The following is a 22,170-nucleotide window of genomic DNA, read 5'->3' on the forward strand; positions in this document are numbered from 1 at the left end:
TTCAGAGCTTGAAAAAAAAATTCTCAAAACTGTATATAATTAACTTGCTATGATGGTTGATATTCCTCCATCTTAGATAAGGTCCGAGTCTGGGAAATAAAATTCTCTTCCGTTTTGTCAATATTATAAGAAGTACTAGTAAGTATAATAAGCAGAACATAATATCCCAGACAAGTACTAACCTACTACTTTGACACAGGATGAACATTCCAGGTTGTTGGCATTTTCCACAGTAACTGTGTAGGTTCCAGCATCGAAGTCATCTGCATCATTGATGGTCAGGGCTCGCAACAGGCCGATGACGCCAGGCACAATTTTTCCAGGTTTCTCCACCACAATCTTCCCATCCTTTCTCCAGACCACGTCACGCTCTTTGTTTAACTCACAGCTCAAGTACAGTGGCTGTCCTTTGACCACTGTGACTTCCTCTTCAAGTGTTTTTACGAAACGCACAGGAAGTTCTGTGGAGAATTTCAGTATTAAAGATCTGCAAACACTTCAATCTACATACTATCTCTTCAATTATTTAAAAAAAAAACTTGGAAATGAGAGGTTTTGGCTCAAGTTACAAACAATTGCTAGTGAGGTGTATTGTGTTAAAGTTTAATAGGGATCATATTCGGCAGGCTGGAAATTACCTTCTACAACAAGTTTAGCCGTGGAGGTCTTCTCCTTGTTTCCCAAACGTAAAACACAGGTGTATTCGCCAGCATCGGAAAGCTGGACATCCATGATATGCAGCTTTCTGTCTTTCCCATCTGCGATGAATCTATGCTTTGGGCTCTCACGGATGTTGCTACCGTCTTTCATCCAGCTTGTAATTGCAGTGGAGGGGGAGACTAAACATTCAAAGATGGCAGAAGACCCCACTGACTCTGCTTCAGTCAAGACAATGTCTTTGATTTCCTTCACAAACTTGAGGGGCACAGCCTTTAGCTGGTAAGTGAATGGGGCTTCATCAGGAGGCTTCTCTCCACCACTTCCTGGTCTTAGCTTTTTCCTTTCAGCTTCTATTGGCGAAGGAGTCTTTTTGGCGACACCTAATTCAAAAGAAAGTTAAATGTTGATTTAGCATTTTCCTAAGGGCCAGAAGCACACACTTGGCTGCCTGCTGGATCAAACCAGTGATAGAGCAATTGGAAGACAAGAACAGAAAATTAAAGATGAGGCATTTGAAAGGCCAATTGAATTTATACTGCCTTCTTCAGACAGGAAAATGAAAAAGCACAAGGAATCCGTGAATAAGAAATGTTCTTCATTTTCTCAAGTTTTAAACCAGAATATAAAATGTCCCAATTAAGGTCTAATTACTTTTTCTGTCCTGTATAAATACCATGTATATGAGGACTAAGCTAAGAATTTATAGGGTTCATTATGCTAAAATATTGTTGGTTATATATAATACCCACTTGGATAATATTAGAGGTATATTACTTGAACTACCAGAAGACATATTAGTTTTATCAGAATCAACTAGGAATAATAAAGATTGTTATAAATTTTGAAACTCTTCCCCCCTTGAATGTGAAGTTGTCCAGAGTGAACGGTTAATAATTTAGGAGCAGGGAAATGACTCTTACCTTTGATGGGACCTTTCGGCTTGGCAGCCTCCTCTTTAGGTGCTTTGGCTTCTGAAATAAAAAGAAAATGCGGCATTTAAACAATTTTTAGACCTATTTTATGCTTGGTAGTAAACCAGGGGGGGTGAGCCATATTCTTTATTATAAATATTAATGCATGAAGAGAAATTGGCTTTACTTGTGTGGCTTTCATGGAGAATACTTTGCTATTTTCAAGAAGGCATATTTTGTTCAGTCTCATTCTGGTCAATGATGTGACCAAGCTAAAATCACCAACATATTTAGGATTAAATTAAATTTGCTTTCAGCAAATGCCTTTATTCTTCTCCTATTTTTAGTCTTTCCCTTTTTTATTGTAGTAAAATAAACCTAACATAAAATTTATCATTTTGACTATCCTAAAGTATACAATTCAGTGGCATTAAGTACACTCACAGTTTGCAATCATCAACACTACCCATTTCCAGAACTTTTTCATTTTGTTAATATGCAGTCTTTTTAAAAAAATATGACAAATGATTCCTATAGGGCACATGGGAAATTGGAAAATCCGTGGGCTGCCTTTTGAGTTTTCATCAGCTTTGAACACATTCATTACTTAATTTCAAAAGAATATAAAGCAATGATGCTTTGAAGGAATGCATAATCCAGTCAAAACACAGTATATACCCAGGGGTGAGAGATCAGGTTGGGAAAGGACATCAGAGGAAGAAAATTTAATCCAAAATTTATTACCCTTCCCTCCCAGCTGATGATGCCTCTTTCAACAAAAGAGAGTCTGCATTTTAATGAAGGATGAAAACTTTTATTAAGCCACCAAAAAAACAAACAAAAAGAAAACTGCAGAATAACTACCTGCTTTCTTTCCAACCACGGGCACTGTCACTGGGGCAGCGATGGGGGTGGGTGCTGGCTCCACGGGAGGCGGTTTGATGACTTTTACTTCTGTAGAGAGATGTCCATTACATTAATGTGTCCATTCATCTCTTCCTAAAATCTCATTTGGTGGCCTATTTGCCTTTTCTGATACTTTGAAATTTTCAAATCACTAGTTTTTCAGAGAATAGTATATTCTAACTATAGCATGATCTATATACAGTATAATGTAATAATATATTCAACATATCCCAATATATTTAATTATATGGAATAAAAAATAATATACTCTAAAAATACATTGGGACATTATAAATCATCTGATGCACGCTGGCTTTTACTTCCTTGTTTTTTTAAATAACTACATATTTGTTAAAAAACTAACAGGCTCAAAGCGGTGTTACTTAGACCAAGTTCCCAAAATGGGACTTAATACCCAGTCTAATTGCAGTTTCAACCTCCCCACAGATATGTGACCTTAACTGGTCCGCCAGCAAATTTCTCTTTCTATGAGTGCCAGCAAGTGTATTGGGTCCTCTCTATCTCCCCAAAGAAAGAATGAGATCATCTACATGATAAAACAAACAAACAAACAAAAATCCTTTTTTTGCCTCGAGCAGACAACCTCCTCTGCAACAATCCTTGTCTTTTGCTCATGACTTTCCTGTCCTCATCCTCTGTCTATAAGAACCTGCCATTCTGCATTAACTCCTTGGAGTGCCTCTCTATTCGTCAGACAGAGTGTGCCCCCTTCATGAATTATTTTGTGAAAGCCAATTAGATCCTCGCATTTGCTTGGTTGCATTTTGTTATTTGACCCATTATTTGTAAGAAGCATGAAGGAATATGCTGTTGACATTGGAGGTGGGCTTGCTTACCTGGTTCAGGCTTTGGTTTTGGTTCAGGTCCAGGGAGAGGTATTGCTGGCTTAATTTCAGGCACTAAAATAATTCAGAGTTGTAAGCAGATTATTTGAAGGTTTTTTTTTTTTGAAGACTTCTGAAGTTTTTCACAAAATTAAACCAAAATTAGGCAGACCTAATACATCTTGGGAGATAGTGGAATTTAAACACCTATGGTCAGTATATCAAGTATCTGATCTAACTTTATTTTGCATCTGAAACAAAATACTTGGAAAATATAGTAATGCATTTTATTGGTTCTAGTGTTGTTAGTCTCATTATCCATTTTCCCCCTAGTGCTTAAAACTTATTTTAAATTTAACAAGTGGGTGGTCATTAGCCAAGTGCACCTAAGAGTGAAATGAATAAGAAAATGAAAGCATATGTGATGAGTAGATTAAGGGCCTGTGTTCAAATCTTAATGCCAGTGTGATGGTTTTTTAAATGACGCATATTTGTATTTTTAGAGACAACTAAGAAAGTGCCATTAAGTTTTTACCTTTAACTGGTTCAGGAACCATCCTTTCCCTTTTTGTAACAGTAGCTGGAGGTACTTCAGTCTCTGGAACAGCTTTTGGAGGTGGCTCTGGTACTTTAAGAGAATGAGATTATTTTCTAGTGTTATTTGAATACTTAGAAATCAACTGACCTGAAATAATCAAATCAAACTATTTTTCAAAAGCTCTCTGAACGGCTTTTAACCAAACCTTATATTGTATCAGTTCATTTCTATTTTCTCCCCTTGACTGTGCCTCAATTTATTTTACTCCACTCACTTGCATCCCAACTCCGTGAGCTCTCCCTTCCTAAATCACTTCCATAACAGTTCCCAATAAATACACCCTTTGAGAATAGGCTAATGATAACAAGGAACCCCATTAAAAGACCCCAAATTCTGTGCCACAATTGCCAACACCCTCCTATGAAGCTATTTTGCAGCTGACCTGTTTATTTCATAGTCACTACTACCAGAAGAACAAGGGGCAAGGTAGTAACAGCAATGATGTGTGGGAAAATACATGAATGGATTTGAAAATGACTATAAAGATATTTAAACAGAAAGCAGACGATGGAAAGCACAGACTGTTTCACAGACGAAATATGAAGCTATGTGTATATTTAACTCCGATGATGTTTACAAGATAAACCTTTTGTTAAATGTCCATTTTGTTAGAAGATAATTGTTTTCTGAGATTCCTACCTGGTTTTTTAATTTTTTCTAGTTTTTTAGGTTCTACTTTAGGTTCTTCTTCTTCAGGCCTTTTTCTTAGAACTTAAAAGACAAAAAGGTTTATATGTAAACCAAGACAAACAAACTAATGAAGATGTTGAACACACCCGACAAATGCAAATAATACACAAAGCAAGGAAAATGAAAAGCATGCGACCTGGTATACACTGGCCAATTAACCCTTATGCTAGAAGTGCTTGATTTTGTTCTTGTTGTTTTTTTTAACCAAAGGTGGTCAAATTATTAAAATAGCACTGGGAGTCACTTTCCATCCACGTACATAGACAATCAGTTGTTCAGAGACAATGCTGTTGCAAAAATGACCAAAACACCAAGTGAATAATTTGAATAGCAACAAACTGAATTCATAATTCAACACTGGTAATATAATGAGGAGTATTTAAATAAGTATAAAGTTTACTTAAGTGGAGATAGCCAAAGAAATGTAGTCTAGATACCCATAATTCTGTGTGAAGAAAATGTCAGAACTTGATTCCTCATCTGAATATCTTCCTTCCAATTCTTTAAGATTTTATTAGTAGGAAGACATGTTTAGTTTTTTTTAATATTATTTATTAGTTCTGATGATTCTGTATCACACTTTAAAACTGAATACTGCATTTAGACTTACAAAGTTTGGTCTGATTTAGAATATTTAATAGGTTTAGTGTATTTTACTGCATAATTTGACTATGAACATGACAGCTGGGGTCATTACTATTAGCTTAGAGTATGATCAGTTTAGTAATGTAATGCATGTAATACATTACATGCATTAGTAATGTAATGCATGTAAATGCATGTAAACTTCAAAACTGTGAACGCTCACAAAATTTCTGTCTTCTTTTTAAAAAAGCTATGGAAATGATAGCCTTCCCAATTTTCAGTGCAACTATAAATGAATTTTGATAAATAGGTAATCTGATTAAAAGAAAACCAAGAGACAGAAACATTTTTGTAAGCTTTCAGGCCTATTTTTTGTAAATTTAAAGCTAACAAAACAGTTGAAAAATACTATACCGCTTTTGAGAACAACTTCTTCCTTTGGTTGAGGTTTAGGTTCAGGAAGTAATTTGCGAACTTTCTTTTCACCTCCAGGCACTTAAAAGAATATGATTTCAAATTTTGAAGTAAATTCATATAAAAGTAAATTTCAACAAGAAAAAGGTCTCTTTCAAAACTAGTTAACTATAGTGCATGATTTTTGTTGCAAAATATCACAGAATTTAAAAGCAAATAATATACTTCAAATTATTTCCTCTACAAACATTTATCTAGCCTTGTGACAAATTCTGTTGCATTTACTGCAAATAAATATAGTCATCTTAAATGAGGGTAGATGTTATTCTATATTGACTTTATGAATCTTTGATCAAATACAGGGTTCTTGACAGTATCCTTGCCCTAATCTATAATTGTAGATTGTTCAAATCTACATTGGTATCTCCCCAACTGTCTATTACATTAAAATGATACTGGTAAGTGTTCATGTCGTTATCCAATCTTCTCCACTGGTGAGAGAAGAACCCAAGGGATATGGCTGATGACCTTGATGTTGGGAAAGGACCACTCTCACTTTCTTAACTGAAGGGAAATATCGTTTCTTAAGATCTCCTTTTCAAAATAATACTAATCTAAAATTATAGAGCTATAGAATTTAAAAGCTGGTGTTGGAACTCATTTTTAAACAAGAAAATGTTCTTGACTTTAGACTAAAAGGGACCCAAGGAATTCTAAGTTCATCCTCTCTTGCATCTTTGGTGACTGTTGGGCATGATGGATGATATTATATGGAGCAACCTCCTCCTTCTCCTACAATCCTCATGGATTTGAGTGGAAGAAAGAGAAATGCTTTGTGATGGCTGACCCACCTTACCTCTCTAGTGATGTAGTCAATGAAAGTCAGTTTAAAACATTATTGATTTGTATAACTTAACTTCCTATTTGTTTACTCATGTGAAATCTGAACTTTCAGATATTTCTAAAAAACTTCCCATTTGGTGCTTTAAGCAGGATATTTGCAATTCATTAAGTAGGTTTTTTGTTTTGTTTTTTGTTTTTTTGAGTAGGCTGTGGAGCCTAACATGGGGCTTGAACTCTTTGCATTTGTTTTGTTTTTCTGTATTATCATTTTATTTTTAAGGTATTACTGACATTTGAGACTCTGGTACAGAACACACCATTGCAGCTATTATTTTAAAAATTACTATATGTCATTAGATGTCATTTTCATATTTAAGTGGCTTTTCCTTCATTACTAGTTAACAGCCATAGTAATATTATTTTGTGATATCCATTTTATAAGTCAGAAAATGTATATTCAGAAAGGTGATTTTTCTAAAATTCCAGAGTGAACGAAGAACATTCAATTTATGGGTCTGGATGTGTTAATTACTTAACTAGAATGCTGCTACCCATTTTGGTTACTAGAAAAATTAATAACTTATTTTTAACAGAAAAATTTCTAAAATTTAAGATCCATTTATTTTCTTTTAGGGTCCAAGTTTGCTCATGGAAAATACTGCGTCAAGAGAAATGAATTTTGAAAAATGACCTGCAGCAATCCTGAATGCTCCCTAAAATTCCCAGTGAGATCTGTATGTCTGAAAGAACGTCTTGGAGTCAGTGACGAGAGAATGACAGAAAAGCCCTGAGGAAGACCCTACAAATCATCTCAATAATATAGAAGGAGGACATGAGTTATTTTTAGCACCCTAACACTGGCTAAAATACTGTTGTTCAGGTGAAATTCCAAAGCTTTCTTCTATTAGCTCTCTGCATTTTAAGCTAAGGTATATCCTGAAGCTAATTTCAGCTAACCAGTAACATTTAATATTTTAAAGTTGAGGAAAATACAAGAAGACATATGTAGATGAAACAGATAAACAATATCCATGAATGTATGAAATTTGATGGGAGACAAAGGAAGCAACACTTATGAGCCAGGGCCATAAAAACTATGAAAATATAAGAAATAAATGAAACTACTCTGATTTAAAAAAAGAAAGAACATACTAGAAGACAGGAAGAGGAAGGAGCCTGATGGAGGGATGCTGCATAGAAATGCATTTTCCAGATTGTGAAATACCTTTCAGAGGCTTAAGCTCCACTTTTTCGGGAACTTCAGGTTTTTCAGGAACTTTCTTCTTTGGAACAGCTTTAAAGAATATAATCTTAATTTTATTACTTGTATATTTATACTAATCTGAAGCAAATTATTAAATATCTGCTCCAACAGTCAAAACCAAGTTTGCTTACAGCCAAGCAGCATTGATAACAGCCAAGAGCAGCCACCAAAGAACACACAAGAAGCATTCAAACCATGAAAACACTGCCCTTCTACTCTGACAGTGAGTAGTAAGTTTAAGCCTGGTGGAGAAAGAAGATAATTTTTGTTCTTTGCTAGAAGAAATTTTCCTTTAAGTATAAATTTATATTACGGGAAGTATATTAAGCGTGTGTCTTCATGGAGTATGAATCAACAGGTACCCTTGTAGGACGTGCCCATTTTCTATGGCTGACTGAAAATGCCAGAAGTTACCCCTACTGGCCAGGAGGGATAAAGAGGGGCAAGAATCATGAGAAGCAGTTTTACTCTGGAAGATTCTGACTTTGTATGTGTATAGGTGAGCATGGAAAAAGTGCTCAACTAAGATTATACCTAGATTATTTTAGATTGAGAAATCTCACAACACTAACAATAAGACAACATTGTATTACCATAAAAAGAGTAATATGCTTTTACTAGTTTACTTCAGCTTTTAAAGATGTCATTTTCTTAAGTTTTTTTTTTTTTTTAATTTATCAGATAGAGATCACAAGTAGGCAGAGAGGCAGGCAGAGAGAGGGGGGAAGCAGGCTGAGCAGAGATGTGGGGCTCTGTCCCAGGACACTGTGATCATGACCTGAGCTGAAGGCAGAGGCTTTAACCCACTGAGCCACCCAGGCATCCCTAAAGATGTCATTTTAAGAATTAAGTAATACTGCATCAATTCCAAGAAATATCAAAATACAAAAAAGGATGAAGGGAAATTTAACAATGAGAAGAGATGCTGGATACCAAGTGTATTCATCACCACTCTTTCTGGCCGCTCCACAAGACACAGTTTGGGCTTTGGTTAAGTTGCAAAAGGAAAAAAAAAGTGGGGTCACAGTGATGGGTCATTCATATGCTTTCGTTTGATGGTATATGAGCACATATCAGCTATCAATGCCGTAAATATATTTCTTATAGTATATTTAAAAACACATGAAATTCTTTAGGAACAAAGTTTTGGCTTTTGTATAAATTTGTTACTGCAACATTAAAAGTTTCATGCAACGTTTTCTCATACATTCCAAATGTGCAAGATCCCAAAGATAGGCATAGCAATCACACTCTGAAATCAGAAAACCCTTTCTCCATAAGAACGTTAGTTGGACAGCTCCTGCATCCAGATGTCCCGGATGAAGGTAGCAAGCAATGAGCCAGACTGTGCATTCTGTCAGGCATTCCCGACAAAGCACGCGAAGGCAGCGGAAAACACAGGTCTCTATCCAAGTCCCACAGCTCCATCATGTTTGAAAACACACACTTTTAGAAACCATACATGTCTCACAAGCACCATTTTGGTTGGCTGAATAGAAGTCTGAAGCAGATTAGTAAAATTTGGGAGTGACATTTTATACCTTTAAGTTGGAACATTTTCTCCTTCACATCTTCCTTTGGTGGAGGAGGAGGAGGTGGCGCAGGCTTTGGTTTGAGTTTTGGTTTCTCAATAACCTTCTTTTCAGGTTCAGGTTCAGGTTCTTAAAAGAGTATTTCAAGAGGGTTAGTGTATGTGTATGTTAATTGGTGTGTGGATATATAATACATCCAGTAGAAATTTAAACATGTACATATCAAGAAAGAAGTTTACTTTTTACATTCGTAGTAGCATCCAACTTCAAACATAAAATAGTTTCCAACATCAAACACAAAAATTTGAACACTGTACACAGATGACAAGAAATACGGCAAAGGCACTGATAAAAACAAAGGAAGTATCCATAAGCCACACTGACATGGGATCAATCGTACAAATGACATGGATGAATAAGAATGCAATGCATGTTTAAAACAGTGTCTTACATACAGATGGAGAGAGACACGCAGAATAACATAAAACATACATGTATGTGAAGATAAAGACTATGATGGTGAAGAGGGAAGTCCAATTAACTGAATACCTTGAATTGGTATTTCTTCTGGCTGTGGCTCAGGTTCAGGTTCTTCAGGCTCGATATACTTTTGGATTTCACGTTCTTTAAAGAATATTGACAGAGGATAGGAGATTGTGAAGTTCTTCACAAAGACTCATACAAATTTCACAGAGATGTAAAGATTGTAGTCACAAAAACATACAATTCACGCATATTCACTTATACAGAAAAAGAGGAAAGATTTCTATTACACTTAAACATTCAGTTAACTACTTTATTTGATGTATGTGGATGGCAAATGAGATGACTTGTAAAATTTGATGTGGGGTTATTGTTTGAGAATCCAATGCAATTTTTCCAGTTTTGCCTTGTAAGCTGTGTCTTTGGGAATTATTAGTTACTATCAAGAAAAGTTAAATATTCTACTTCAAAAGAAGTGTAACTATTTGAAAAATAAAACAAGCACATGCTGGAATGCTTCTGCATATAATTTCAAGAAAGAATGCCACCCTATGAATAATTTTTTTTTATTTCTGGCTGGAGTCTTTAAGAGACTAAAAAAATTTATGTTTATACATATATATATATACCTTCAACAGGGGGAGTCACTTTTCTACCAATGGTTATAGATGCTTTTTCTTCATACATTATGTCCTCAGGAGACTCTTCAACTTAAAAAACGCAATATTATATTTTAGAGTGTATTCACAGTAGAATCTTTCAACTGCTAAGTTGTAACATATCAACTTAGTTATACTCTATAACATATTCTTCAGATGACCCCAAAATACCAACAACTTAACTACGTAAAGACAGACAACAGATAAGTACGTAAGACTCATCTACAATCAAAGCAAGATGTTGAAGACAATTGTCATCTTTCCAAGATTTATAGAGCAGCTGTGTACCTTGGACAGGGGGAGCTTCTGGCTCCTCAGGAATAGGAATGGACTCTTCCTTTTCTGGGATGATTTCCTTCGGTACTTGAGGCACTTTAAAGATATTGATTTGGTTTATTAAGAATTTAGAAGATGTGCAAGATTCTGCAAACAGCAGGCAAAGAATAGAGTGGAAAGAACTTTATCTTATAAGACTTAGTGGGGAATATGGCTTTGGAGGCATGGCACCCTTTTGGACATTCCAATTTTATTAACGAGTCTTCTCAGCCTTCTTCATTTGCTTCTCTTCCTCTGTGTACCCTTAAATGTCAGTGTTCTCCACTGGTCTAACTTTGAAGCTTTAAAAAATTGGCTCTACACTCTGTGAACCATCACCACTACACTCTCTTATTTCTCTTTGGGTGACTCCTAGATCTCCATCTCTAGCTCTGTTCTCTTTCCTAAGCTCCAGATGCAATTCCCAGCTTCTATATTTGAAAAGTGAAAAATATGTATTCACTATCTTCTTTCTAATATTAATTATGGACCCAATGAACCATTCCCATGGATAGCTAGCTACAACCCTTACGATCATCTTGGGCTCCTCTACTTAATTGTTTCCCTAATAGACAGCAATTCGATCTCCCATCTCTCTCACTCTTTTCCCATTTCTACCACCACTGATCTTGTCCAGCTCTTAATCACCCTAAATGACTGCAGTGGCTCTTCACTATTATCACTGTCTTCCGGTAGCTAGACCTATTGCCAGTCATCTTTCTGAAGCCCAACCTCCACTCATTTGTGTACCTGCTTCAAAGCCTTTGCAGCTTCCTGTTACCTACAGAATAAAGGACATGCCTGATATGTGCATTCGAAAAACTCCAAAATATGAACCTGAGCTGCTTTATATCCAGACTATCTTTCAAGATATCCCAAGACCAATCCATACTCAAATTGCACAAATTTATTTGAAGGTCCTTGAATGTCCTAGACTCTTCTACCTCTGTGCCTTCGATAAAAATTTTTCCTTTGCCTAGAAAACCATTTTCTCAATTGCTATATAGTATAAAAATCCATCAAAACTTTAATTTTTATTTCTTTCATACAGCTTTCCCTGATGCCTCTGCCTGAAAGTTATCTTCCCTTGCCTGTGTTTCTGTAGCCCTTATACTCCTGTAGGTGTGATCACTTCCTGTCTCTATTAGAGTTGTACTGTGCTTTCTTCTCACCAGCTTTAAGTTGCTTGAAGACAGGACCAAATCTTATTTTTTCTACCATGCTGTTTTGTTAATGGTAGGACATTCACCAAAATATGCTGAATTGAGCTGTTTACCCCTCGAATCGGAGGAGGTCCTCTGCTACCACATGGAACCATGTCATAGCATAACTGAATCTCATTTATTTGTTTCCTCCTGCTTATCTCTCTCGTTTTTTCTCTTTGCCCTCATTATTTCCCCTTTTCATCTGTGAAATGTGGTTTTGCATAAGAACCATTATTAAAATGCCCAGAGAGCATTCAAAGAAATCTATATTTTTCCTTCACGATAGGTACCTTTTTCTGGCTGGACTTCTCGTTTTCTGGTAATGGGCACAGTTTCCTTCTTTACTGGAACAAGTTTCCTGGGCACCTCAGGCACTTGGAAGATATTAGTTGTATTTTAAAAAGAGTATTTAGAAAGATTTTAAATGTTAAGCATTAAGAATCTGTAGTTAAAGGAGCAGTATTAAAATTATTGGAACTAAATAAGGACATTTTGTCCCTAGTTGCACAACAACAAGGACAGATAACAGGTTACTTTAAAAAAGCAATGATACTAATGATATCAATGATGACGGGAATACCTTGAGTTTCTGGCATTTCTGGCTTCTTGGCAGTTGGGACTTTCTTCACTGGGACAACTTTCTTTGACATCTCAGGTACTTTAAAGATATTAGTAGCATTTAATAATATAAATTTGCAAGATGCAATATGTACACATTAATTTGACAACAACATTTAGATAACAGTTACGCACATAATACAACACAAAATAGTAAGGACTGTCAAATTTTAGACAGCACACAAAAATGAAGCAAATACTGATATATTTTACTGTGAGTACCTTTAGGAGGTGGAGCTTCTGGTTTCTTGATAACAGGAACTTTCTTCTCTGGAACAATCTTCTTGGGTTCTTCAGGTACTTTAAAGATAGGAATTTCAAATGATTATAATGAAAAGCCTAACACTAATGAATGAATAAAGATCACACCCATCCTTCGGTAGGCACACTGTAAAATCCTATAGCTTTGTGTGTGCAAATGACTTCTGTTCTTGCCAATGAAGTCGAATTTCAAGAAAGAAGAGAGAAGACCCACATTTTACCTTAAAGAAGGTATGTAATAGATATAAAAATCAAACCATGTATTTTCCTACACAGTACAGGACCCTGCCTTGTACCTGCTGGAGGTGGGGCTTCTGGCTCCTCTTCCACAACAGGAACTGGTTCTTCCTCTTCAGGAGCAATTTCCTCAGGTTCTTCATATACTTTAAAGATAAAGTTAATTGTAATTCCATGTATGGGACAGTATTCTAAAATGCACAAAACACTGAACATAAAAACTAGTAACCTTGATTTCATTCCTTGTTTTAATTAATAACTTTTCTTAGTTTTGTGAAGATGAAACCTATCTTATTTGCACTGACTTTGGTTTCTATTGATCTGAATGCTTGGAAAGCCCTTTTGGAGTTTAATGTCATTTATAGTCACTGGCTCTGTCCTACTTTCTGTGCGCATTTGAGATACTTTAATACAGCTTATGATGCCCTATGGAGAGATCACTGATTGAAAATTCAAATCAGAGCTAATTAAGAATGATTAAGACAAATAATTAAAGGACAGAAAATGACCAAGAGATACCAAGTAAGAAAAAAAGAAGAACAAGGCTTCAATTAGCAACTGTCTTTGAGTGGCAAGCTCATTAATAGTCTAACATGTACCTTCTGGAGGAGGAGACTCTACTTTCCGGGGAGCAGGAATGGCTGGTTCCTCTTCTATGACAGGTTTCTTTGGCACCTCTGGCACTTTAAAGATATTAGTTAGTTTTACTTCTGGGTAGTTGAGAAGTACATGAAATTTATACCATCTCTAGTTCACATCTAGGTCAAATAACCCAGAGACAAATGCAAGAACAATATTCCCAAGGCCAGTATCTGTTCCGAGATCCACATAGCAATGAGGGAAATGTGGCCTTTTCAGACTAACAAAACCATATTAGCAAACTTGTTAATGCACATAAGAGATGCATCAGTTTTTTGTCTGTTTTTTTTAAACAAGTGATGTTACTTAAAAACACTTAAACCCTAAAAATCCAGAATGGCATGTTTGTAATTGTGAATGTAAGAAGTTTGACAAACAACAGGGTTTCCTGTAATAAGTAACTTTTGAAGCCAGAGTGAGTGTTTTCTTGCAGAATCTCATTAGTGACATGTACCTTTAGGTGGTGGGACTTCTGGCTTCTTGGGAACAGTTACTTTCTTTTCAGGAACAGCTGCTTTTGGAACTTCAGGCACTTTAAAGGCATTAATATTTTAACATTATGAAGAGTTTCTAGTAAACATTCATCACATTTGCACAGCACAAACTACTTCCAAAGAATTGGAAGTTTTACCCTCCATCACATGGTAGACAACTGTATGTACCTTTAGGAGGTGGGACTTCCGGTTTTTTGGGCACCACTGGAGGCACCTTCTTTTCAGGGACAACTTCCTTGGGTACCTCAGGCACTTTAAAAGATATTAGTTATTTTTAGCTCATAGTTTCAACCACATGAAAATCATTAGGTAGATATAGCAGTGGAACCCAACACCCAAAAGACTTTTTCTGAAGGAGGTTAGTGGCAGTGAGAAATACCTTTTGCTGGTGGTGGTTCAGGTTTTTTGGCAACGACAGCAGGTGGTTTCTTTTCTGGGATGGGTTTCTTGGGTGGCACGGTCACTAAAGATATTAGAATTTATTTCAGAATCAGCGAAGATGAACGAGAAATAAGACAAAAGCTCAAAGAATTTTCAGGGCAAGAGGGGTGGAAAGCTGGCTAAGGCAACCTAGCAGCTGGCCAAGTACCTTTAGGAGGAGCAGCCGGCTCTGGCTCTTCCACAGCTTCCGCGGGAGGCTCTTCCCAGGCAATTTCCTCAGGCTCCTCATGCACTTGAAAGACACAAGCTCATTTTAATGCTAGAGTTGACTCACGCATAGGAAATAGGTTACAAACAGATTTTCACAACATTAAGAACTGAGTTTTTTCTTTTTAAATATAACAGTTTTGATAGTGTCATTATTACCTGCAGGGGGAGGACTCTCTGGTTTGGGAGGAAGAGCCTCAGGCACCTTCTTTTCTGGAACAGCTGCCTTGGGCACTTCGGGCACTTGAAAGATATTAGTATTTTCATGATTAGACAGGGTAGAGACAAATGAGTGGTATCAAACCCAGTGACATGGGGGTGACTACCTTTGGCTGGTGGGACTTCGGGCTTTTTGGGAGGCATCACAGGCACCTTCTTTTCAGGGACCACTTCTTTGGGAGCCTCAGGCACTTAAAAGATATTAGTAAGATTATATTTAGGAACTATGAAGACAACTGGAACAAAACATTTTCAAGAGCAGAAGAGTTATGTCTTTTTAAGTCTAAGGTGAGTGACAAATACCTTTAACAGGTAGGACTTCTGGCTTTTTAGGAGGTGTCACAGACACTTTCTTTTCAGGGACCACTTCTTTGGGAGCCTCGGGCACTTAAAAGATATTAGTAAAAGTACACTTAGGGATTATGAAGATGACTGGAACCAGACATTTTCAAGAGCAGGAGAATTACGTCTTTTTAAGCCAGGCATTGGTAACAAATACCTGTAACAGGTGGGACTTCTGGCTTTTTGGGAGGCGCCACAGACACTTTCTTTTCAGGGACCACTTCTCTGGGAGCCTCAGGCACTTAAAAGATATTAGTAAGATTATATTTAGGAACTATGAAGACTACTGGAACGAAACATTTTCAAGAGCAGAAGAGTTATGTCTTTTTAAGTCTAAGGTGAGTGACAAATACCTTTAACAGGTGGGACTTCTGGCTTTTTAGGAGGCGCCACAGACACTTTCTTTTCAGGGACCACTTCTTTGGGAGCCTCGGGCACTTAAAAGATATTAGTAAAAGTACACTTAGGAGTTATGAGACCACTGGAACAAAACATTTTCAAGAGTAGCGGGCTGTATCTTCTTGGGTCTGAGGTGACAAGTACCTGTAACAGGTGCAACTTCAGGTTTTTTAGGAGGCACCATTGGTGCTTTCTTTTCAGGGACAATCTCTTGAGGAACTTCAGGCACTTAAAAGATATTAGTAAAATTACATTTAAAAATGATGAGACCACTAGAGCAAAATATTTTCAAGAGCAAAAGAGTTCAATCTTTTTAAACCTAAGGCTGGTGACAAATACCTGTCACAAGTGGGACTTCAGGCTTTTTAGAAGGCACCACAGGCACTTTCTTCTCAGGGACAACCTCTTTGGGAGCCTCGGGTACTTTGAAGATATTAGTAAATTTACATTTGAGTCACAAGGATCCACACAGACAAGAACTTCATTTATACAACAAAAGAGCTTTCAAACCTAGCCTGGTGGTTCTTGCTAAGGCCCTCCCTACCCACCTTAAATAAAGGGTGGTTTAGAATGTACCTTTGGTTATGCTGAGTGAAATAAGTCAAGCAGAGAGAATCAATTATCATACGGTTTCCCTTATTTGTGGAACATAAGGAATAACACAGAGGACATTGGGAGCTGGAGAGAAGGGAGTTGGGGGAAATTGAAGGGGGAGAGGAACCATGAGGGACTGTGGGACTCTGAGAAACAAACTAAGGGTCTTGGAGAGGAGGAAGGTGGAGGGTTGGGTGAGCCTGGTGATGGGTATTATGAAAGGCACATATTGCATGGAGCACTGGGTGTGGTGCATAAACAATGAATTCTGAACACTGAAAAGAAATAAAAAAAGAAAAAAAAAGAAAAAGAATGTACCTTTGACAGGTATGACCTCAGGCTTTGGGGGAGGATGCACTTTCCTTTCTGGGACAACTTCTCTGGGTGCCTCTGGCACTTTAAAGATATTAATATTTTACATTTAGGGGTTAGAAGAATCTGTACAGACAAGAAACATATTCATACAGAAGAAGACATTTCCCCAAATTTCTAAGCTCCCAGCAACATATACCTTCATCACGAGGAAGTTCAGGCTTTTTGTGAGGAATCACATATGTTTTCTTTTCAGGGACAATTTCTTGGGGAGCTTCCAGCACTTTAAGAAATTAGTATTTTAACATTTAGTGATATGAAGAGCACTAGGAACAGCAAAATATTTTCAAGACTACAAGAGCAATTTCTTCTTTAGCTTGAGGGCATGGTCACATACCCTCAACTGAAGGAGGTTCTCTTTTTTTGAAAGGAGCTCTCTTTGCAGGAACAACTTCTTGAGGAGCTTCAGGAACTTTAAAGATATTAGTATTTCACATTTAAGATGTAAAAGGATTAGCGAAAACAGTAAACCCAATAAGTGGCAAGTGTAGTTTTCTAGAGGTCTCTTCTCTGCCTGTCTCTTCTTCCCTTGCTCCACCAATCAAATAAGTCTTGGGGGCTCGTGGGATCCTTAGGAAGAGGGGCTGCCCACCTTTTACCGGCACTTGGCTTAGTTCCTGTGACATTGTGGACCTTCCTTACTAAGCATTTGTTGAATGAATACTTTTATTAGAGGGGGTTTCTGTTTAAATAGGAACACCCACAAGTATTTTCTCAAGAGGGAATTTCTTGTGCAGCTTCAGGTGTTTGGAAGATATTAGTACGTTTACATTTAGGTGTTATGAAGAACATTAGAAAAGCATAGTTGTAAGAGCAGAGGACAGATCATTTCTTCAGTATCCGTTCACAGGTATCACACACCTTTTATAGGCAGAGGTTCTGGCTCCTTAGGAAAATCCTCAGATACTTGCATTTCGGAAACAACTTCTTTCATAGTTTCTGGGACTTTGAAGATATTAGTATCAAGCTTAGAGGTTAAGGCATCAGTGAAGACGTTAGTTACATTAACTACACCAAAGTGGCATTTCTGGCTCCAAGGGCGCTTCTTTTAAAAACTGGATGATGTATAAAGCTTTGAAGAAAGGAATCAAAGCCTAATTGTCTTTGTTTATTATTCCTCAGCTCCTTAGCCCCACACACATAATTGGCACTTATTAAATGAATGAAGGCAGGACTGACAGAATGATGGATAAATTTACTAGAAGGTGTTTCAATTTCAGGGGGAGCAGCCATGGGTGTTTTTCTTACAGGGACAGCTTCCTGTCCTTTAAAGATATTAATACGTTGTTCTTCAGAGTGTAGAAGACTTTTAGTCCTAACTCCACCTACAGGAATGCCCCAGACTGGGAGACATTCCTGCTCCCTGTGTCTGATTCTTCAGTGATAGGATGGGTACTTGATTATCAGGAGCTCTTTTCTTGGTCACCTCAGGTACTATCGATATTAGGAATTTTATTTTTTAGAATGGTGGATGTATAGAAAATGAGATCACGGAAAATTAGCTTCAAGTGAAAAAAAATGATCTTGTATAATTAATGATGTACTTTTAGCTATTTAATTTGAGGAGCACCTAAGAGCTTCTTTCTTGTCTGGATAGGCTTCATTTTACCCTTACCTTGGGTAAGTATTTGTTTTTCAAGTATAGGAGAGAGGAGAATGACCCAGAGATCCCAGACTGAAAAAATCATGTCAAAGTGTTCAGATATTCTTTAAATTACAGAATATTCTGGATATCGTAAAGAAATTGTTAAGCTGGATGTTTTAAAACTTTCTCATCTTTTGATTTACCTAAAAACATTCAAAATGGAAAAATGCAGGACTCTAAAAAATCAAAGATAATGAGAGGAATAACTAAGTGTTCCATGCAGAATTCCAATGTTAACTAGTTTTAACTAGCTTAATTCTGGAAGGTTCTCAGGTGGAGACCGTATGGCCAAAAGAACTGCTCAAAGTTGAATTTAATATTTTATTGTCTATAAGTCATGGTTTTCTGAGAATATTTCTATACTTACTTCTTATGGGAAAAGAATTTTTTCACATTCGTGTGTTTGTGTTTAGTAGTAATTTTATTTTTATAGAAAGGCACTTCCAAGAAGCAGTTATATTTTCTCCTGAAATTTCAACTCCATGGAGAGTTAAATTACTGATTTACAGTGTACAGCCAAGCACCTCTCATTTGATGGCACTGAGTTTTGCTTTAAAGGGGGAGTGCTAAGCCAATTCGGCCTAGTTTCAGCGATATAAATGTTTTAAGTGGTCTTGTATAGCTTTTTTTTTTTTTTCCTCTCCTAGTCTGATTTTTTTTTTTTTTCCTTTTTTTGAAACAGTATTGCTATTTCCTATTGAAGAATCCATCTGGGTCACATCTACACATTGTATGTCTTCATATATTCCCTGGAGACTTCATAGTTAGACTTTTTAGTCCAAGCATCTTCCATTTAGATAAGTTAAAGATTTTTTCCTCCTTCTATTTTCTCTTGAATAGCTCATGGGAATATGTATATGCCCTTGAGCTTCTGTTTTGGGGGACCCACTTCTCTGCAATGATATTCCTTGGTAGCATCTGGGGCTCTCAAGATATTAGTACATTTACAGGTGTTAAGTAAAACTATAATCATGAGATATGAAAGTCAGCTTTCTTCTGGCTTGTACCTTTTGGTGGTGGTATTCTTCTTTTAGCAACAGGAGCTTGCTGCTCTGGAAGACCTTCCTTGGAGACTTCCAACTCTTTAAAGATATTAGTATTTTTTAGTTGAGGAAAGGCAAAGACACGAAGACACACATATTTAAAAAGTTAGGTATGTTAACAGATATTGTAACTTTAAATTAGAAATTTAACTTTTGTTCTAATTGCTTATCCTTGTACATAGTATGAATGGGACTTTTTTTTTGGTAGGGGGCAAGTCATAGAAAGTTTCTTGTTTTTGGTACATTGGGGACCCTAAAGATATTAGTATTTTAGTCTTAGGAGTTCTGAGAACCTACACAAAACACTAAACATATTTTTCAGACTGAAGAAGAAAGATTCTCTTTAGATTTTCATAACTAAGAATTATACCTTCTGTTGGAGGATGCTCTGGAATTTGGGGAACAGCCTCAGGTAACTCCACCTCTGGAAAAACTTCTCTGGTTGTATCAGGCTCTTTAAAAATATTATTAGGTTTACACTTAGAAGTTGTGAAAACAGTAAATCATATAACACACAATTTTTGAGTCTTGTATCCAAAGTTATTCATCCAAGTTTGATGTTGTTGAAATGTACCTTTAGTTGCTGGCGTTTCTCTCTTTTTAGGAATAGTCACATATACTTTGTCCTCTGGAACAACTTTCTTGGGTGGCTCAGGAACTTGAAAGATATGAGTATAGTTATATTTATAAACAGCACAGGAGAAGATTGAGCTTTTAAAATGAGCCCTAAATAAATTTTCTTCCGACTAGATCATTGGTGTTATATACCTTTTGCTATTTTGGTTTTCGTCTTTGGAGGATGAGTCACAAGTACTTTTTCTTCTGTGGTGGATTCTTCAGACACTTCATAAACTTTAAAGATATTAGTATTTATACAATTAAGGGCATTTCAAGGCAATGACGAATAGTATTAAGAAAACATGATACATAGTACACATTCATCACCCAAATTACCAGTAGTACATAGACACAAACTAGCGACAAGAACACATCTGCTAAGAGAAAGCCTCATTCCCAGTTGTATCATATAGAACTCTCATTTATGATGACAATAAAATTGAGGAATTCACTGGCCAGGGACTATATAATTCTTGTATTTTGTCTGCAGAAAGTTGCTGGTGAAATTTTCCTTTGCTCTTAGTTTTGTCCATAAAGAACAAGGTTGATTCTCCTACATTTGACCTACTGGTAATTTGTATAAGTTCTTCCCTTTTCCGGGAATCTAGGTGGCTATAATTTTAAACCATATCAGGTTTATGGCTGTGTAGTTTAATAACCATTTAGGGATTGGAAGCAGGAAAGAAAAAGAAAAAAATAATTAAATCTTTGAAAATAAGGCAACTAAAGAAAATAAAGATTTCTCTAGCTTTTTGAAAGGAAGACAGGCTGGTGACAATAACCTGACTTTAGCATAGAAAGGGTATTCAAAGGAGGGAGTCATCATATATATATATCCCAACCTAGTATTATAGACCCCCCCAAAATGGGTTTAAACAGGGAATTTTTTAGATTAAAATAAATGAAAGAAAATCAGAACTACTGGTATTTTTAGATTAAAATGAATGGAAAGATATCTTGAGTACTGGCATTTTTACTATGCAGATTACTGAACAATAGTCTATTCAAAATATTTTATTATTCAGATTATTTTACTCCTCAAATTATTTAATCATAATTTTATATAAAAGCAAACAAAAAATGGCTTGAGAATTCTTTTGCTGTTGTAATGGCTTTATAAATATATGGTCATTAAAGCAACATTGTCAAAATGTTTCCAATGATGGCTGTAAAGAGTAAAAAAATAATAAAGGGGCATTTTGATTCTAAGAAATCCAATTAAGATATTATTATGAAGTTGAAGTAAAGTTACTTCATGGACCGAGAAAATAAATTGCTTCAAAGCAGAAGATATTTGTACAAAGAACAGTTTAACAAGACAAGACAATGACAAATTCAAAAAGGTAAACGACTTTTCTAAAATTAGGCAATGTTATAAGTACAGGACTATTTTTTTTTTAATTGGTGAGGAGATATACCATGTCTGAGACAAATAGCCATTTAAATTATTTAATTTTAGCCAAATATTTTTGGCATGTTAGGCTTTGATAAGATATTAGTATACTTATTTTTAAAAGCTATGGAGACAAACACAAATGAAACCAAAGAGAACCACCAATTTTTCTACACTCACTGTATATCGTTGTGTCTTCAGAAAGAGATTTTTCTTCTTGAATACTTTTCTTAGGCACCTCAGGAACTTTAAAGATATTAGTATATTAACTGTTATAAATAACAAGTATACTAAGAATATAAAGAAGCAAAATACAAGGATTTAACATCACACACATTTACTTTAAACCATGAATAACTAAACAAAGAGTCATTTCATGTCATGGTTAGTTTCAGTGTATACCTTTAGTTGGTGGAACTTCAGGTTTTTTAGGAACAGCTTCATGAACCCTTTCTTCTGGAACAATTTTCTTGGGTACTTCAGGTGCTTTAAAGATATTTATTTTATTTAAAAAAAAATCACAATTGGATATAAAACAAGACAAAAAGGGGATCTAACAAGAAGAATGGCAAGAATTCCAAAATCATAAGCCAACTAAACACACAGTCAATGCATCTCTCTAGATTGCCTTGTTGATGAGTTCTTGATTTGTCATATTAAAAATACTTTGTCCTTGGGGTATAGCATCATTTTCTATTGTTATCTGGAATGTTTGTTTCCAAAGCTCCTTGACAATAG

General features: G+C 36.1%; 1 protein-coding gene across 1 annotated transcript in view; it reads right to left on the minus strand.

Moving 5' to 3' along the window:
• The window catches only part of TTN (titin), a 269,891-nt gene that overhangs the window by 110,505 nt on the left and 137,216 nt on the right, over window positions 1-22,170 (minus strand). Inside the window, exons 156-193 of the mRNA XM_032856015.1 lie at window positions 21,835-21,918; window positions 21,613-21,678; window positions 20,190-20,273; window positions 19,996-20,079; window positions 19,792-19,875; window positions 19,386-19,460; window positions 17,071-17,145; window positions 16,873-16,956; window positions 16,680-16,757; window positions 16,107-16,190; window positions 15,912-15,995; window positions 15,722-15,805; window positions 15,526-15,609; window positions 15,330-15,413; window positions 15,134-15,217; window positions 14,967-15,050; window positions 14,749-14,832; window positions 14,539-14,622; window positions 14,328-14,411; window positions 14,120-14,197; window positions 13,626-13,709; window positions 13,086-13,172; window positions 12,751-12,828; window positions 12,491-12,568; window positions 12,201-12,284; window positions 10,679-10,762; window positions 10,361-10,441; window positions 9,798-9,872; window positions 9,258-9,377; window positions 7,678-7,746; window positions 5,610-5,690; window positions 4,560-4,631; window positions 3,858-3,950; window positions 3,335-3,397; window positions 2,436-2,525; window positions 1,581-1,631; window positions 639-1,040; window positions 183-461 (exon numbers count right to left, since the gene is read on the minus strand). Of these exons, the coding sequence (XP_032711906.1) occupies window positions 183-461; window positions 639-1,040; window positions 1,581-1,631; window positions 2,436-2,525; window positions 3,335-3,397; window positions 3,858-3,950; window positions 4,560-4,631; window positions 5,610-5,690; window positions 7,678-7,746; window positions 9,258-9,377; window positions 9,798-9,872; window positions 10,361-10,441; window positions 10,679-10,762; window positions 12,201-12,284; window positions 12,491-12,568; window positions 12,751-12,828; window positions 13,086-13,172; window positions 13,626-13,709; window positions 14,120-14,197; window positions 14,328-14,411; window positions 14,539-14,622; window positions 14,749-14,832; window positions 14,967-15,050; window positions 15,134-15,217; window positions 15,330-15,413; window positions 15,526-15,609; window positions 15,722-15,805; window positions 15,912-15,995; window positions 16,107-16,190; window positions 16,680-16,757; window positions 16,873-16,956; window positions 17,071-17,145; window positions 19,386-19,460; window positions 19,792-19,875; window positions 19,996-20,079; window positions 20,190-20,273; window positions 21,613-21,678; window positions 21,835-21,918 (3,603 nt within the window). The remainder of the gene's footprint in view (window positions 1-182; window positions 462-638; window positions 1,041-1,580; window positions 1,632-2,435; window positions 2,526-3,334; window positions 3,398-3,857; window positions 3,951-4,559; window positions 4,632-5,609; window positions 5,691-7,677; window positions 7,747-9,257; window positions 9,378-9,797; window positions 9,873-10,360; window positions 10,442-10,678; window positions 10,763-12,200; window positions 12,285-12,490; window positions 12,569-12,750; window positions 12,829-13,085; window positions 13,173-13,625; window positions 13,710-14,119; window positions 14,198-14,327; window positions 14,412-14,538; window positions 14,623-14,748; window positions 14,833-14,966; window positions 15,051-15,133; window positions 15,218-15,329; window positions 15,414-15,525; window positions 15,610-15,721; window positions 15,806-15,911; window positions 15,996-16,106; window positions 16,191-16,679; window positions 16,758-16,872; window positions 16,957-17,070; window positions 17,146-19,385; window positions 19,461-19,791; window positions 19,876-19,995; window positions 20,080-20,189; window positions 20,274-21,612; window positions 21,679-21,834; window positions 21,919-22,170) is intronic.

The sequence above is a fragment of the Lontra canadensis genome, unplaced genomic scaffold, assembly GCF_010015895.1.
Source record: "Lontra canadensis isolate GAN:19392208 unplaced genomic scaffold, GSC_riverotter_1.0 scaffold11, whole genome shotgun sequence".
NCBI lineage: Eukaryota > Metazoa > Chordata > Mammalia > Carnivora > Mustelidae > Lontra > Lontra canadensis.